Raw genomic sequence first — 18,783 nt, 5'->3', positions numbered from 1 at the left:
AATTTATTTCATCAAATGATTATTTTGACCCCCTGCAATCAAGCTGCCTTCATATCAGTGTAGTAAAAGATGTAAACACGAACCAGTTTTCCAGTGTCAGATATAATAAGTAAGTGTATATTTATAAAATTAGATATCTTGCTTTACCACTCATTCACACATATTCTTGAATTTCTTATTTCATAAAAAATATAGAGATTATGCAATTAATATGTTTTGTTCATAGTTATATTAGATAATTATGTAACTGAAGCATTTGATTATTTGTCTTTAAACAGTTTTTTTATGTTTTACGTTATTTTGATTTTTTATATATTGTTGTTTGACATACAGTTTAAATTTTATTAATTTAGAAAAACTATGGCTAGTGGTAAATATATAATTGCAGAGTTTATTGGAGATGAAGTAAAACCTGTTCCTTTAACGTGGTTGTCTGGAGATAAAAAGTATTGCTATTGGCCACCCTATCATAGTACTTCAAAGAAAAAAAAAGCCGTTGTTACTTCTCAAATATCTAATACAGACAATTGATCTATGCATGAAGTGGTTCGTTCATTTGGAACTTTTGTCTTAACATTGAACTTGAGCTGTCAGTTCAAACTAAAAATTATATTTATTTCTTAATAATATTTGATTAACTTATGGAATAAATTTTTTAAATGAATTTTTTATTGTCTTGAAAATTAGAAACAAAATGAAATATTCAACTATGTTGTTTTAATAGATACATATGAAAAAGCAATAGAAATTGTAACAAGGGCTGAATTAACCTCTACAACAGAAGTTAAAGATAATGCTTTAGATTTTAAAGTACAAAGTTGAGCATCCAAAATAAATGCATTCATTTTGGATGCTCGACTTTTTACTTTAAAATGATGCTCAAATTTAAATTCTTTCAAACTATGTAATAATTTCATAGTTGGAAGAATTTAGATTTGTTCATGATGAAATTCACAAGGAGGGTAGAGTAGCAAAGAACAAAAAAAGTACAAGTCAATATATATATATATATATATATATATATATATATATATATATATATATATATATATATATATATATATATATATATATATATATATATATATATATATAATTAGTAAAAAACACTTATCTAACTTTTATCTTCGACTCGGAGTTTCACCATCGCTGGATCATCAGGAAGAGTTACTAAATCTCAAAAAAAATTCAATTTATAGAAAAAATATTTTAATAAAAAATATTTCTATAAATTGAATTTTTTTTGAGATTTAGTAACTCTTCCTGATGATCCAGCGATGGTGAAACTCCGAGTCGAAGATAAAAGTTAGATAAGTGTTTTTTACTAATTAATTATTGCTCTGTTCTTTAAGAACATTGAGCACTCTATTTGTAAAATACACTAACATAATTTACATATATATATATATATATATATATGTATATATATACTATATATATATTATATATATATATATATATATATATATATATATATATATATATATATATATATATATATATATATATATATATATATATATATATTATATATATATATATATATATATATACATTATATATATATATATAAATTATATATATATATATAATTTTTTCAAGGTAAAAAAAGATGTTTTTTTAGATAGCTTTGTTTATCAATGCACCCAAAAGGTTGTCACACTTTACATTAAATGATAAAAAATTATCTCCAAAACATTTATATTTTAATTAAAGATAAATTATCTTTATAATTTATATAAAATGTGTACTCAATAGTATATAAAATATTTTACAATAATCAAGTGAAAATTAGGTTCTTTGTCAAAGAGAAGGCAACTTAGCCCACCTAGAACAGTTAATATTTCACTTTCAAAATATATTTACTTCAATATTTTATAGGTATTAACCAACATATGTTGCAACTGATAGTTGATTAAAAGGAGAAGATCAAGGAGCTATGCATAGAAATAAAGACATGCAATGCAATGTTGAATGTAGTATTGAAAAAGCTTGGAGTATGCTCTCAGAACACTAAAGCTCCAAAAGGTTTTAAAATATTAGTGGCTTGGGCAGAGACTAAAGATTTTGATGACAAGCTTGAATGTAGTGACTTTAAAAATGCTATGGTAAATTCAACTTATTAAATTAGTTAACTCAACAAACAAATATTTTACTTGATGCTAAATTTTTTAAACGTTAAAAAAATATAACGATGTTGTTAACTTTTTTCTAATAAGTTATTTAAAAATTTTATTATTTTAAATTTAAGATTGCTTTCCTTGGAATGACTGGTGGAACTGATGTGAATGATACAGCTAGAAACATGTTAAAAAGTTTGTTTGCGCACGAATTGGCACATGAAATGAACTGGATGGGGAAAAATGGGAAACAGAGTTTTTGTTCGTTGGCATTGAGCAATGTTGTAATACAAATAGTTCGCTCCAATTTTAGGGCAGCTAAAGCAACAAATCATGAAATAAAAATGCTATTATGAACTGGTTTCGCTATGCCAAAGATAGAAACAGTGGCAGGGCGCAACGTTTGAAAGACCGCGTGCTGATCCAGATAGTGAAGATGAATACAATGGCTAGGTCATCAATTAGATGTACACGGTTGCTTTTTTACTTAAAATATAATAAAATAATGTTTATAGTTTTTTGTTTGTTTATAACATTTCTCCCTACTTCTTATCTTTTCATATGCAATAATTTGCATAATGTTAGGTGAAACGACCCGTATAACAGAGAATTATCAGAGATAGCAATATATTTATGTTAAGACCGTTGGCCCGATGTCGCGCAAAATATAATGCCAATGTTGGCCCGAACGAATTAGTCAACGTTGGTCCAACATTGTTGGGGCGATGTTGCTCGTTATATCACGCCAATGTTGGCCCATAGTAGTCAGTCAACATTGGACCAACGTCATGATACCTGGCTGCCATCAATGGACCAATGTTGGGCCAATCAGTTTGTGCTATCTGGGCACTGTGTTTCATCAATAAAGACTCATCAGAAATGAATGATCAAATTAATGAAACTTTAATTTATACTAAAAATTAAATTACAGGAAGTCGCAAATGTCTTAACTACTGTAAATCTTCACACATTTATAGAATTTGCTGACACTATTAAAAAAAAAAGAATTATCTGGAAATAATTACTTATGCTTTTTTAGAAAAATATTTTTTAAAAGGGGGACCTAATGTAACTATTATTTGAGCTCATTTATTTTTATAGATTATTTGGAGAAACTTATTTTCGTGCCTGCATTTCGAAATTAATTCCGATTTTTTGGTTTATTATTGTGACCTTTTATAATTCTTTCCATATTTTTTGTGCAACTGTAGCTAATAGGAATGGCTCTTTTACTCACTTTTTTTTTACTTACACGAGTTAATTTTTATCAAAAAGTAAATTACATAAGTAATTTTAAACGTTTTATGTAAATTAACATTGCCATATATAATTAATTTTTTTGAAACGACTTCTACTTTTTAATGTAAGTTTTTTACTTTCAAAAATAAGTTATGTAAAAAAAGATTACATCAAAAAGTAATTTGCTTTTACATGTAAAAGTCACATAAAAAAGCTGTCTTTTAAGTCTGAATTTTTTATATTAAAAGTAATAACTAATCTTTATGATAAATAAATTATATAATATAAAATTTAAATTACATAAGCTTACATTTTATATAATTTGTAAAGTAAATTAAAAGTAAGTTAATAAATTTACTTATATTTTACAATAACTTTGACAGGATCTTGCACAAAAGTAATGCAAAAAAGTAAAACTTTAAGTCATTAACATTTAGTTTGCCGCAACATTTGATTTGCGCTGTTTTAGGTATTTCTTCCCTGTAAAGTTTAAAAATACCATAATAGGTTTCCACCCATGATTAAAACCCTCTCTAGTTCCGGTCCATGATAGTTTTAGCTATAATAAACATTCTCTGAATCAAACCGTCTCAAAAATGTTTACTCTCTGGCCAACCATTCGAAAGGTCTTGAATTTAGACAAAGCTGAAACAAGGCAGTTAGCAGAAGGCGCATACATCCATGGGAGACACAGAAAGGGCAGAAAAGAAAAAATTGGCATAAGAGTTTTTAACAAGTTTTTGCGTAAATGTATTTATTATTTAAAAACTAAGGAGAGAAAGTTTAAACCTGTCCTAAATTATGGGGGCTATAACACCATGCCCTAAAGATTAAGGAGCCCGAACTTTTTAAGTGAACGCTTTATTTTGTAAAGATTTTTTACCACTTTGATACAAAAAATATCCACCTTCCCAAGAATATCCTTTGACTCTTAAACGCCTTGATTTAAACAACTACGGTAATTTTATATTGGCATGTAAATTTAAAACTTTTCACGTAAATATCTTTATCTGCGTGTAGTATCAGTGGCCTAGATACCGTAAAGGCTTTATAAGCAAAACTTGCGATTCCACAAGCAACTGATTCTAGAGCCGCAAGGTTTAGGAGCCCTAAGATAAATTTAAAGAGTTTTTTTGTTTTTTTTAAAAAAAAAGTTATTGTTTCAGAGAAACAGAAATTGGGTACCTTGACCACGTATGTCTACTGACCAAAAATACTTTGCTACGTCACTGTGTAATATACGTATAACCCGAGCTGTAGCTAAGCAATGATTTATACGTAGATTAAGAAATAATTTTAATCTAAACATCCAGTGATTGGGGCCTAGAAAAATAATGCCCTTAAACATTTACCATCCCTACCCCGAATTCAAGGGTAAAAATTAAGTAACTTTTATTTTAATTTTCTTACACTAAATTTAGGTCGACAGGTTTTAAAACTCAAAATTCAAAGGTTATGGTTATATAAAGTTTACACCCAAACCGAATAAGGTGGTTGTTTCACTAATTTCCCAAACATTCTATTGTGATATAAACAAGAACATACTTGAGTTCGGCACTTAAGTATGTTTTATTTACCAAAAGTAAATAAAACATACCTAATTCTCAAAACTTACGCAAGTAGACATCATTATATTAAAAGGCCGTAGATAACTTTTTTTGATGTTTGAGCTAAGCAACTTTGAAACATGAAGAAAACTCCATATTTAAGTTCATATATATGAGGAATGAGGATGCTACGCAAAAAATTGGAAACTAGGAACAACAAAAACCATAAAACGTTAGCCCTCCCCCATCCAGCCCCAATTAGGAGGGCAATAAGTCAAATTTGTTATTTTTTTTTAATTTTAAACTTTATTTATATTCATCATACACACCCCTCAATTTGAGGGGTGTAAACTTTATAAGGTCATAAAAGCCGAACAACAAAAGATTATTGAATCAAATTTGAACGTTGTCAATAAATATAAATAAAGTTTAAAATAAAATAAAAAAATAACAAATTTGACTTATTGCCCTCCTAATTGGGGCTGGGAGGGGGGCTAACGTTTTAGGGTTTTTGTTGTTCCCAGTCTCCAATCACCGCAATTTTTTGCATAGCATCCTCATTCCTCATATATATGAACATACTTAAATATCACGTTCAAAGTTGCTTAGCTCAAACATCAAAAAAAGTTGTCTACCGCCTTGTATTATTGGTTACCATTAAGTCTTTAAATGAGTTTAATATGGTTTTTAAGAACACATTAAAAGGCCTCATTTGTACGTAACTATTAATAATACTATTAGTTAAAGATGCTATTAATTAAGTAATTCTAATCCGTTTGGTGATAATAGGAATCGCCGCATTTTCAAATTATGAAACCTTTTTACATCGCTTTTCACGTGGTATAATACCACGCAATACTTGTATTTAAATCAATTTAAAATTAAATCTTGTACTTTGTTTAATTTATATTTTCATGAATAATATTTTTTTAAACCATTTTATTTATATGTTAAAAAAATAAAATTAGTTAAAATTTCTGTTATTTATGCAATATTTGTTCTGTTTTAGTATGTTATTTTAGAAAACGATTTCACTTTTTATAAAATAACTTACTAAAACAGGAGAATTTGGTATTTCAGCTACACATATATATTAATTTTAATAAGTCACTTATAAAAACCAAATTTTCTTCGTTATTTGTTCAACAAATTTTATGGAAAGTTAACATTTTAGAGGTTTATTGTTAACAGATTCCGATTATCGCAATACTTTTGAAAAGCTTTACATAAACATGAATATATAAATGTTTGGAGTTTGCTCCATGTCGTTACATAAAGTTAAATTTTTAAACAAAAGCAAAGAGCTTGCTACGGGCCTGATTTTAAATATGTGATTGGAATCTGGTTGTTTAACTATTGTGAATTTTACTTTTGTTAACTTTAAAATATTTGAAAATTTAAAGTAAAAAGTAACAAAAATTTAGTGAAACAAAAAGAAATTGAAGTTATTTCATCTCTATGATAAAATAACATCAAGACACTTTTCTTCACAATCGACTATATAATTTTAAATTTAAAAGTGTGCTTTTTTGAACCATCCTTCTGAATTCGCTACATTAAATAAATTAAAATAAGCGGTTGTTGTGGTTACGAAAAGTTATAAATTTTTTTAAGTTAATTGCTTTTACTTTTATTTTTTAAATTTAATTATTTTTTTTTAATCAATCTTGATGTTACACCAGTTATTACAAGTTTTTTTAAAAGACTGTCTGGTTTAATAATCTTGTTTTGGAAATGGCTCTGCATTTTGCAATTTTATTCTAAGTTTTGTATTTTACTTTCTTTTATTCAGCGTGGTTTAGGGCGTCCCATTCCCGAAAAATTTTCGAATTACCACTCCAACTTTTAAATTGAGGTTTAGACTAAGATAAAAATAATATTTACCAAGTGTTTTGAAAAAATATAAAAATTTAAGGGTCCCCCCACTTAAAAAAAGTTAAAAAAAACCCTTTTTTTACCGTCTTTTTTGAGTATTTTTGTTTAAATTGTTAACAAATATATTCCGTAACGACTTCAACTTTTCACACAATATAATTTACTATCTTATTTATACTGTATAAAAAATTCGACTTAAAAAAAAAAAATTTAACGGTCCCCCCGAATTAAATAGTAAAGTCGTTTTTTAATTTGGTTCGCCAAATTACAAAACGACTTTTTTTTTAAATTTTTTTTTTTTTTTAAATTTCGCCAGATTTTGTTAAACGGTATCCCAATTAGTAAGTAGCTCAGTCACGTGCTTCTGCTGCTGCTAGTACTGTTTTCTTTCTGTGGTAACCACAAAAACGGATAAGTTCTCGTAAACTACCGAACCCTTGTATAAAAGAAAAAAATCGTTCAGTAGAAAAACCGAGATCCACACGAAATTATCATCGAGATTATTTTATTGGATTTGGACTAGAGAAAAGTTTAAGTGTCGGTGTAAAACTTCTCCTTAAAATTGCTTTGCTCCGAAGATACCTTTACTTTAGAGAAATCAACAAGGGAAGTAGTGAAACAACAGTGTCGGCAAAAAATATTTTTAAAGTTATTTTGATTGAATTGCAAGAACTTTGGAAAAGAGCTCACTTACCAGTTAAGCCAGATAACAAGTGCATCGAGTATTTCATTGCAGTTTTTAATGAATGGCAAAGTGTGCTGAAAAAATGAAATAAGTGCCCCGAGAAGAAACGAACCCAGTTTTTGAAATCAATGAATCAACTCTGTGACATATCAGCCGCTGACACATACTATATATTACGTCTCTCTCGACATGCAACCTGGAAGGAGGACTGGGAGTTTTTACTGAACCAACGGAAATATCCACAGGTAATTTCATGCATTATTTCAACCATGTTACTGTACTGTGTTTACTTAAGGTTATTGGTTATTTTTCATTTTACGTTAGTATTGTATTGTTTATCTCCAATTAGGTTGGTTCGATGATTGGTTGTGACGCAACTCATGCGCAGCGAGATAAGAACAAGTCGGATCGCAATAAACGTCTTGAAAACAGAGTCAATGATCACAGCAAAGCTAAGAGAAGAAAAACAACTCTAAGTAACGAAGAAATAGAAGAAATCATTGAGCAAAGTGAGGATGACTCAAACAGCTCAGAAGTTGAAGTTTACACTCCTTTCCACCAAAAACGGAAAACCAGATTGTCAACCGTTGCTATTCACATCGATCCTACAACGCTAACAAAATCATTCACTAATGTCTCTGACCGATTAGGCCTGAGCGTTAGAGATTAAATGGCTGTTAAAGCAAAAGTCGTAAAAGTTTGCGGTGCTTCGTTACGTCATTTTCCAATCTCGCGAGCATCAGTTCACCGTAACCGTATGGAAGAACGAGAAAAACAAGGGGTTCAAATAAAGGAGAAATATCAGGAGAAGCGCCCTCTTCATCCATCAGGCCACTGGGATTCAAAACTTGTTTCGTCACTTACTGGTAAATGGATGATTAATTTATTACTTGTTTACTGTTTTCAGTGTTTGGAAATGCAAATATTAAAAAAACAATATAATATTAAAAAACAAACATTTTTTGTATGTAGGAAAGAAACAAGAGCATGTTGCTATTTTGGCAAGTGGTTGGGATGGGTCATCGAACGATGCAAACGAAAAAATTCTTGAAATCCCTGTAATTACTAACTCTACTGGTCATGCCCAGAAAGATGCCTTCATTAGGTGTTTTTCTTCATGGAACCCGCTAGATAATTTGATTGCCCTAGTTTTCGACACCCCTTCTAGTAACACTGGATGGAAAAATGGATGTGCAGCACTGGTTGAGAAAGAAGTTGGTCATGCACAGTTGTGGACAGCTTGTCGCCATCATGTTTACGAACTGCATGTTCGTCACGCCTGGGATGCAGTTAATGGAAGTCATAACGGACCTATCGAGCCAATTTTGAAAATGCTTCAAGACATTTGGGATTCTATTTCTCCCGAACCTACAGATATAACAAAATTTGATTGGCCGGAAAAGAACCATCCTATTCATCGCCAGGCAACAATTGTTCTGAACTGGGCTAGTAGGTGCCTTGAGGAGAATATTTTTCCGAGGGCCGATTATCAAGAATTGATTGAACTGACAGTTCATTATCTTGGAGGTGACTTGCCAAAAGGTAAAATGTTTAACTTCAAAAAACCGGGTGCGCATCATCGTGCAAGATTTATGCACAATGAGCTGTACATCTTGAAACTTGTCATGCTGGATCAACGGATTACATCGCTCGACCTGGATCGTCGTCATAAATTGAAAAGAATGGCTGATTTTACTGCTCTGTTTTACGCAAAGGCTTTTTTATAAAGTCGCATCTCAGTTATTGCACCAAAAGTTGATCGTCAATACATCGCCGATATGCAGTGGTACCGTGATACAGACAAAATCACTTCTGATGCAGCTATTCAGTCTTGCAACAGGCACCTTTGATATTTAACTGAAGAGTTAGTTATCTTCGCGATGTTTGATGATGAAATTTCGCCTATTGAAAGATCTGATATGGCATTGAAGTTGTATGATACCAAAAGAAGTGAAGAAATAAAGCCAGGAAAACCGTCTTTTCCGAAAGTCGATGGCAACAACATACCTTCTTTTGCCTCTTTAATTGGTCCTCGTTCCTGGCTACTATTTAATCTAATCAAGATGACTGCAAACCAGGTAGATTGGATGCAACTTCCTGTCGAGCACTGGGTGAAGATGAAAGACTACAACTATGTAAAAAGTGTTGTTAAGTATTGTCAAGTTGTGAATGACTGCGCCGAGAGAGGTGTAAAACTTATACAAGACTTTAAAAATAAAGTAAAAGACCCCGCGCAGCTTCAACTGCTACTTCAAATAGTGGAGGGTCATCGCAAACGAGCTTCTCTTCAAGGACGAAAAAAAAATTTAATGAATATTTGATTTATTTTTAAACAATGCTAATTGTTTTATTCTTACAATAGCAGAAGTTAAGGTGCGTAAAACAACTTTACTATTTAATTGGGGGGGGGGGGGGCCCCTTAAATTAATTTTTTTTAAGTCGAATTTTTTTTACAGTATAAATAAGATAGTAAATATTATTGTGTGAAAAGTTGAAGTCGTTACGGAATATATTTGTTAACAATTTAAACAAAAATACTCAAAAAAGACGGTAAAAAAGGGTTTTTTTAACTTTTTTTAAGTGGGGGGCCCCGTAAAATTTTTATATTTTTTCAAAATACATGGTAAATATTATTTTTATCTTAGTCTAAACCTCAATTTAAAAGTTGGAGTGGTAATTCGAAAATTTTGCGGGAATGGGACACCCTAAGCGTGGTTGTTATTAAAAACTTATCTAACCAAAATGAAAGTTCTTTCTGGAAATGACTAACTAGAATATTTGTTAGATAATAGAATAATAAAGGAATAATTGTTGTCTGGAATAGACTAATTGAAATTTTTTCAATCCAGACAACAGTTTTATGAATAGCTTTTAATAAATAAATTAAAAAAATATATATTTTTATTTCTATTAGAGTGGTTGTTACGACCAGAGCCGTCCCGAACGGGGGGTGAAGAGGTATCCCCCCTCCCCCAAGCGTTATAGATGCATATGAGTTAGTACATTTGTACATTTAGCATTTCAGTTGGCGAGTTTTGAAGTATAGTTGATAAATGTCAATTATTGAGGACCCGTTTTTATTTGTGTGTGTCTTTCTAGTTGGCAAACAACACATAAGACCCCCTCTCCCCTCCCCCAATGAGAGACCTCTTTGTGACGGTCTTGACAACAACAACGCTGAATAAGAGAAGCAAAAAGCAGCAGCATTGCTACAAATATGTCCGGCTCTTTTACGGTAAATTTTTATCAGGACCACCAACCTATTTCCTCCCAACAAAAAAATTATTATTAAAACAAATAAATCAAAAAATTGCCTTATCAAAGCTTTTTTGCAAAAAATCTTTCTTTCTAAGAATTTATAAACCCCAAATTTAAAGAAAAACAAAGTATTAGAGAAAGAAAAAAAAAGGTAAAACCCCCATCGTCTAGGAAACAAATTTAACACGAATGTTCATCGGGACTACACAAATGCTTTCAAGATAAAGTAAAGTCAAATTAAAGTCTGAAAAAAAAATCAAAAAAAGAAAAAGAGATTCAATAAAGTGGAGTTCTCCAGTTGGCTCTGAAAACAATATAAAGATGTACTTTAAATTTACACAAATGCTGGAAGTTTCAGAACTCTAACTAGTCTGGAACGTTTGAAAAAAAAATACAAGTTTATTCTAAAGCACTATTTTAATTGAATAAGATTTTATTTTTCTAATCATCCTTGTGTGGGTCGGACACCAACGCATCAAAAAGGAGGTTATTAGGGTGCCCACATTGAACTGCTTTCCTTACCGTCTTTTTTCAAATAGATTATATATGATAAAACGCAACAAAAGATTATATCTGATAAACACTCCTTTAATCATATATGTTATACCAGATAGTTTAAATGACTTATAATTTTTTGAAAACTGTTTTAGCAGTCGATGTGCTTGCGGATACCAAAAATGTTATATTGCGTCATATTACCATATCAAAATACTTGATTAAAAAGGCAAATGCAAAGAAAATAAACTGGAGAAAAAGGACGCTCTATCGAACAGTGACTTAGTCAAGGTTTACACATGCATGAATTACCCATAGCTAAGAAATTATGCCCCCTTCACCCCCTCAGCCAAAGTTTCATTATGGCTACTAACCTATTTCTGCTAAACAAATAAAAGAAATAAAAAATCAATGATTATTTAGCAGCCCTTATTAGCACTCATGCGGTAGGAAGGCCGTCTCTACACTACTGGTGTACCCGCATGTTAACTATATTTGCCCCTAATTATAATAGAACTACCCTTTATGATATGCGTGAAAAAAACCTTTCCTGATGCCCTACCACAAACACGGCCCATATACATTAGAGTATTACCTGAAGTATTACCCAGAAGTGCCCTCAAACAGACAATGGATTTGAATACCTATATCAAAATTTATGTTAAACCAACATGAAATGACTATTCTTTGAGAAAGTCAACAATATAACTTACATTTTAAGTTTCCTTAATAAATAACTTTTTTTACATTTAAAAAGTAAATTACATTTCGATGTAAATTTTTTACATGATTATAACCGAAATTACTTTTTAAAGTTATTTACTTTACACGACTTACCATTGAAAGTAAGCTGCATTAAAAATTAGCTGCATTAAAAGTAAGCTGCATTTACAAGTAAAAGTAAAAATGTAAATAACTTTTACTCGTAAAAGTAAATTACTTTTTCAAGTAACAGTTTCTCATTTAAAAAACTTAACTTAAGTAGGGTAGGGCGGGGCTAGTTGGGCAATTTTTACTAAATCTAACAGATCTCTTGAACGGTACATCGGATTAATACAATTGTTTCACTATTAGAAAGATAATTTGATCTGCTAAAAAATGGTTGAGACAAAAAAACTTTTTTCGATTTGTTTTTGAAAATACAGTCTAAAGTTTATTTGGCTGCTCAACCTACTCCAGCGTGGTAAGTTGAGCAATTGTGTGGGGTAAGTTGAGCAATAAAAAAATGAATGCATTAGTGTGACAATTATTAACTCATAGCTTCATAACTCAAAACATAGCTTCTTTATAAATTAAATATATACTTTATATTTTATTATAATTATATATATTTAATTATATATAATTATGTATTATATAATTAATTATATACTGTATATTTTAACAAGTTATTTAAGATATGCATATAAAAACTAATAATTTTAAGACTGAAATAAAAACAAAACTTTTCAATCTTAAAACTAAGCACAACTTTTTAAACACATTTTTAAACAAAACTTGTTAATATTATGATTAGTGATCGACCGAAACCGAAATTTGAGCCGGAACCGAAAGAACCGAAATTTCGGTTTAGAACCTTTTATGATCACCGAATTAAAGCAAAAAAAAAACTATTTTACATATATCTAGCCAATCACCATGTAACATAGTTTGATAAAAACTCTAATATGTCAAGACATTTCAATAATTAAAGGTAATAATTGAAGTATTTTCTCTGCGAAATACATATTTTTTCATGTTTTAAAAAGTCTGTTTCTTTTATTTGAAAGAATTTCTCCAGCAGTTAAAAACAACCTTTTAACTTCGGCAGATGTTGGTGGAGGTCTAAGTAATCTCTTTGCTACTTTTGCCAAACCAAACTTTGCTTTTAATGTTGTTTTCTTATATAAATCTATGAAACTTTTTTTTTTTGTTATTTAGGTGCCCCAAGAAGACCTATAGGTCTTATTACAGAGCACCGCGGAAGTGCATTTAACCAGGAAGTTCACGCCTCCTTCATTACCGTGACGCAAAAATATATCCGAAGCTAGTTTTGAGCCTGAATCTCCTGCTTAAAAGGCAAGCGCTCTAACCACTGCACCTCGGTCGCACAAGAAAATGCAGACCTTCTTTGAAGTTTGAATCAATTTTTGAGATTTATAGGACTGCCGGTAGTTGTATTGCTTTTTCAGTTAAGAGATTTTTTAGAGTAAACCACTTGTTAAATGTGATGAAAGTCCGCTAAGTGATTAAAGTTTTGGATTGTGCGATCCACGAGATATTTTCAAATTGCAAGTTCCGTATTTGAAATCACTAACTGTCACGGTAAAATGATTCCATAAACCAGTTTTTTATCGATTATTTTCCATTGTAAAATTTAGCACTGAGAAACTTTTGATGAAACTATTGGTGTGGGTTGCTTTCTTAAATGTTAATTCATTTTAAGAATGATTTGAGATTAGTAACTTAAAACTATTATGTAACGTGATTTCAATTAAAATTTTTACAATTGTTATAATTAAAAATTGATTTACTAACAAACGATTACAATTAGGAAACTGTCATGATCCTACTCTATATTAAAACTTAAAAAAAATCTTTTAAAAGTTTCGGTTCATTTCGGTTTCGGTTGTCAAAGTATTGACAGGCAAAACGTTTTTTTTGGTTTCTTTAAAATTTCTTTCTCAGTTTTTTTGCTTGTTTGTTTCTTAACTTTTTTTAATATACTATGTAACTCTCTTTATTACCACACTTTTTATTATTATTTAAAAGAGATTGACAGGTAGATAATTTTTTTTGTTTCTCAACTTTTTTAAGTTTCTTAGCTTGCTACTGTTTTAGTATAATTCTTTCTGTAGTATCTGTTAGAATAGCAGCTTTCCTTTTTCTTTGTCTTGTCAAATGTATCTTTCTTGGTGCTGCTTTTAGGTAAGGTCGCACAGTTTCTGGAGAAAATGCTTTAGGAGTTTCAAGAATAAGTAATGCTGTCTCTTTATTATTTATTGACAGAATGACCTGAAGATGATGTTAAACATGCTTCAGAATAATGTTATAGCTTAGATATAAGATTTATAGTTTATATGTTATAGCTTAGATATAAGATTTGCTGGTTCTATACGGTCTGTGACAAATGATGGTAAAAAATTAGCAGCAACAAAAATGTTTGCACTGTACGGGTATACACCAGTTTTTTGAAAACCCTTTGTAATGTTTGTACATGTTATAGCTAATAGCAATGAATCAGATACAATTTTTGATATATCATAAATTGTTATGGCTTTTTCAGGATTGTTTCTCAGCCATGCATCTTGTGCAACTGATAGGTACTTTTTAAAAGGTCCAAACACTGATACATCTAGTGGCTGTAGCTTATGGCTGCAGTGTGGTGGGAAAGACAACATGACTATTCCATTCTCCTTTGCTAAGTTTAGTGTTTCAAAATGTAAGTGAGAAGAGTAATTGTCTAAAATCAACAGAATTTTAAATTCATTTGAAGGCTTCACATGTCTAATAAAGCGTTGGATAAAATTTTTGAATTCAATATCTGTAACCCAGCCATTTCCATTACCTACCCCAATACAGTGCAGTGGACCATTATTAACAAAATAATCTTTGTAATTTTTGCAAGGGAACACAAACATTTGAGGCACTGTATTTCCTGAGGCAGATACAGCAGTTTCTATTGTGACATTAGTGCCTCTTTCCCCAGATGTCATAGCACCAACGTTTCTCTTGCCCTTTGTAGCCACAATCTTACTAGGTTTTACAACTGTAGATACACCAGTTTCATCAATGTTGTATATTTGTGAAGCACTGAAATTGTATATATCCATAACTTCACCTAGCTTATCAAAAAACACTTTTACATTTGCAGCGTTAAATGATGTTGTCTTACCAATGCTAGTTGCTTGAGGTTTCCTCATAAATGATTGAGGATTTCTTTTTAAAAAACTAGTCATCCATTTTTTACCAGCCTTCTTATTTATTGTCCAAGTATTTTGATTTTGTATTGAAGAGCACACTTGTAGGCAAGAGAACAAACATCTTTAGGAGTATAGCCATAAAATATAGATGCCATTTGCAGTAAATAATTTTTTAAGGCGCATTCTTGCTCTTGGGAAAAAATTAATCTAGGTTTTGAATAACCCATGGATGGGTAACCACCAGAGTTTAGTTTTAAAATGTATCTTGTTAATGTCATTCTCTTGATGTTGAATGCTTTAGCAGCTGCACTAACACTTTTTTTTCCCTTAAGACAGAACTTGCTGCATCACTAAGCTTCTGGCTTGTGAAAGCACCATTTGAAGTTTTTCTTTTATAATTACGCATCCTATAATATATATATATATATATATATATATATATATATATATATATATATATATATATATATATATATATATATATATATATATATGTATATATATATATATATATATATATATGTGTATATATATATATATGTGTATATATATATATATATATATATATATATATATATATATATATATATATATATAGTATATATATATATATATATATATATATATATATATATATATACATATATATATATATATATATATATATATATATATATATATATATATATATATATATATATATATATATATACATATATATGTGTGTCTATGTGTGTGTTAGTATGTGTGTACACACACACTCTCTAACTGTTATATACCAGGATTTAAAGTTTTTTATTTAAATATAGTTAGACTAAATAATATATAAACTATCTATATATAGTATAAATAATCAAAATAAAAAAGAAATATCATATTTTAGATAACTGGTATCTAAAAAAGAAATATCATTTTTAGATACCAGGATTTAAAGTTTTCTATTTAAATAGGTACGTGAGTAAAAAATTTCAAATTGTTTGAATACTATAATGTTATATATCATTAGAAAGAGGATTATTACAGTATTTTAAAGGTGAAAAAATTATCAAAATCAAACAATTGGTTCAAAAGTTATGACGGTTTAAGTAGCGATTTTTCAATATATGGATTTGTTGAAGAAACTGTGGTCAAAATTATGTTTTTCTTCACTTAAATTGTCATAACTTTGCCAATTCCTATCGAAATACAAATATCTTGGTGTCAAAAGATAGGTGTAAGAGTGGGCTACAACTTTATGTTAAATTCTAACCACCGGGTGTATCGGATGGACAGAGGGGGAACCAAACCACCACCTCGCCCGTATAAAACTGAACACTTTTTCCAGAAAAAAATTTTTTTTGTAGGTATAAGCAATATAAATACACAAAAAAGTTGTTTTAAATTTATAGTAAACCACCAAAATATACGAGAGGTGAATGTTAGCAATAGAGGTAGGTGTGGTGGCGATGGGTGTATCACACCCTAGGATCGAAAACGACTTGATTTTATAAATATTTATATCTTTACTAAAATGAGTAAAATTAGTACACAATATAAAACTATGTTATACAATCTTACGTATAAAAGTGGTGTTTCTATTACGAAGGGGCGTATGCCCACCACCTGCCTACCCCCTTCCCCACCTCTCCACCCAACCTAAAAAAAAAGTTATTATTTTCAAAATTTGAACAATAAATTTAAAAAATAAATTATATATATATATATATATATATATATATATATATATATATATATATATATATATATATATATATATATATATATATATATATATATATATATATATTGAGCTACTGAAAAAAGAATATATAACTACTGAGCTATTGAAAAAAGAAAGTAACTAACTGATGTTGTTGCCTGACGCCATTTCACAACTTAGAGCATCTAAAACAGCGAAATAAATATTTAAGTTATACATAAAGGTTTAGATAGTGGCCAAATAATAATTTAAAAATAGTTTAATAAATTTATATAAAAATAACTTATTTATTAGTTATAAATTATAATCTAAAGGCATTCCTTGTTAAATAAAGACAACGCTCAAACTTCAAATTAGATATGATTTATAACTAATTTGATTCATATCTAAATTATATTATGAATATGATATGAAATACTATGTGAAACCTTTATTTTCTTTCTCCATTTTGTTTCTAAATGAAATATAAAACTAAAGTCTTATTTCATTATTTACTAAAAATCCTTTTAATAAAACAATTTCGTTTAAATTTGCAAATTTTTAAATCATATTTTCACTATAAAGTATCTAGGTTTATAATATCAATTTATGAAATAAGTTAAATATTGCTAATAATATTAGTAATATGAATGTTATATATAAAAAAAATATATATACAAATAATCAATGGACCCTCTGTCTCCCGCGCTAACATCAGGGAAAATGTAAATTAGGTAACAAAAGTGCAGCAAGAAATAGGGTGACTCCTACATAATATTTTTCAACGAAATTTGGCAGGTGCATAGATAAATGAATAACTTAAAAATAAAAATTGAATAGATAAAATATAGACTATATCCTGGACATTAATTTCATCACAGAAGTACAACTAAAACTTTGACATCAATAAACTCATTAACATATTAATTGAGTATAATTAAAACCAAATCGAAAATAAGCTTCAACTATTCTTCTTTCTAAAAATAATCTATGTTGATAACGAATACTAAAAAGTTATTTCAGAAAGCCTTCCTCAAGCACGCTAACTTTGAAGAGACTGCGAAAATCGTGGCACAAAATTTTAGCACAAAATTCGGTTCCGTAAAACGCAATTGTCACGTACCTAATTTAAATATAGTTAGACTAAATAATATATAAATTATCTATATATATATATATATATATATATATATATATATATATATATATATATATATATATATATTATATATATATATATATATATATATATATATATATAATTTATATATTATTAATTTATATATATAATTTATATATTATTATATAGACTAAATAACATATAAATTATATATATATATATATATATGTTTTCTTATAGATATGCACACTATCATATTTTTATTATAATAAACATTGTAAACAAGATTAATTTAAAAAATTTATTCAAGAACTTTTCAACTTAAAGATTTTATTGACCTCGTAATATTGAAGTAAAAATATTTTGAAAATAGTGAAAAATCAAATAATTTTAAACCATAGTAACAAATTAAAAAAAAAAAAGGCTCAACATATAACTTAATAATTTTTATGAGTATTTTATAATGATTTATTTAAAAGTGTGAATGGACTTTAAAATGTTTACCAAGCGAAATTTCATCTTCGCATCTGATAGAGCCGTTTTATTATTCGTTGTCAAATCTGCTCAACTTACCCCATCTAGACAAGGCGACACATCAGTTAGGTTATAAAAAGAACTATAAGACTTGGGGAAAAAAGATAATTGTAATCAATAGCCAAATAAATGGGTAAAATAAAAACACTTAAGTGATTCCAGATAAGTGTTATTTTAAGCATCTAAAAGAAAAATAGCAAAAATATTTTTTTTTACTTTTTTGGTCCAAAATCGAAAAAGTGTCCGTGTATGTTACTGAACTGCGGTCCAACAACCATTTGATGCGCATTTTATTACCATTCTAAATACCTATCTTTTATCCATTAGATG

General features: G+C 29.1%; 1 protein-coding gene across 1 annotated transcript; it reads right to left on the bottom strand.

The window, feature by feature from the left end:
• Positions 1-13,907: 13,907 nt before the first annotated feature.
• Positions 13,908-17,383, bottom strand: LOC136075559 (uncharacterized). The gene is made up of 3 exons (XM_065789039.1): positions 17,249-17,383; positions 16,967-17,005; positions 13,908-15,528 (listed from the first exon to the last, which is right to left on the bottom strand). The coding sequence occupies exon 3, from the start codon at positions 15,155-15,157 to the stop codon at positions 14,282-14,284; it is 876 nt and encodes a 291-aa protein (XP_065645111.1). The 5' UTR covers positions 15,158-15,528; positions 16,967-17,005; positions 17,249-17,383; the 3' UTR covers positions 13,908-14,281.
• Positions 17,384-18,783: the final 1,400 nt, after the last annotated feature.

Source organism: Hydra vulgaris, chromosome 01 (assembly GCF_038396675.1).
Source record: "Hydra vulgaris chromosome 01, alternate assembly HydraT2T_AEP".
NCBI classification, from domain to species: Eukaryota; Metazoa; Cnidaria; class Hydrozoa; order Anthoathecata; family Hydridae; genus Hydra; species Hydra vulgaris.
The sequence above is the reverse complement of the archived record's forward strand: the minus strand, read 5'-3'. Positions and strand labels throughout refer to the sequence as shown.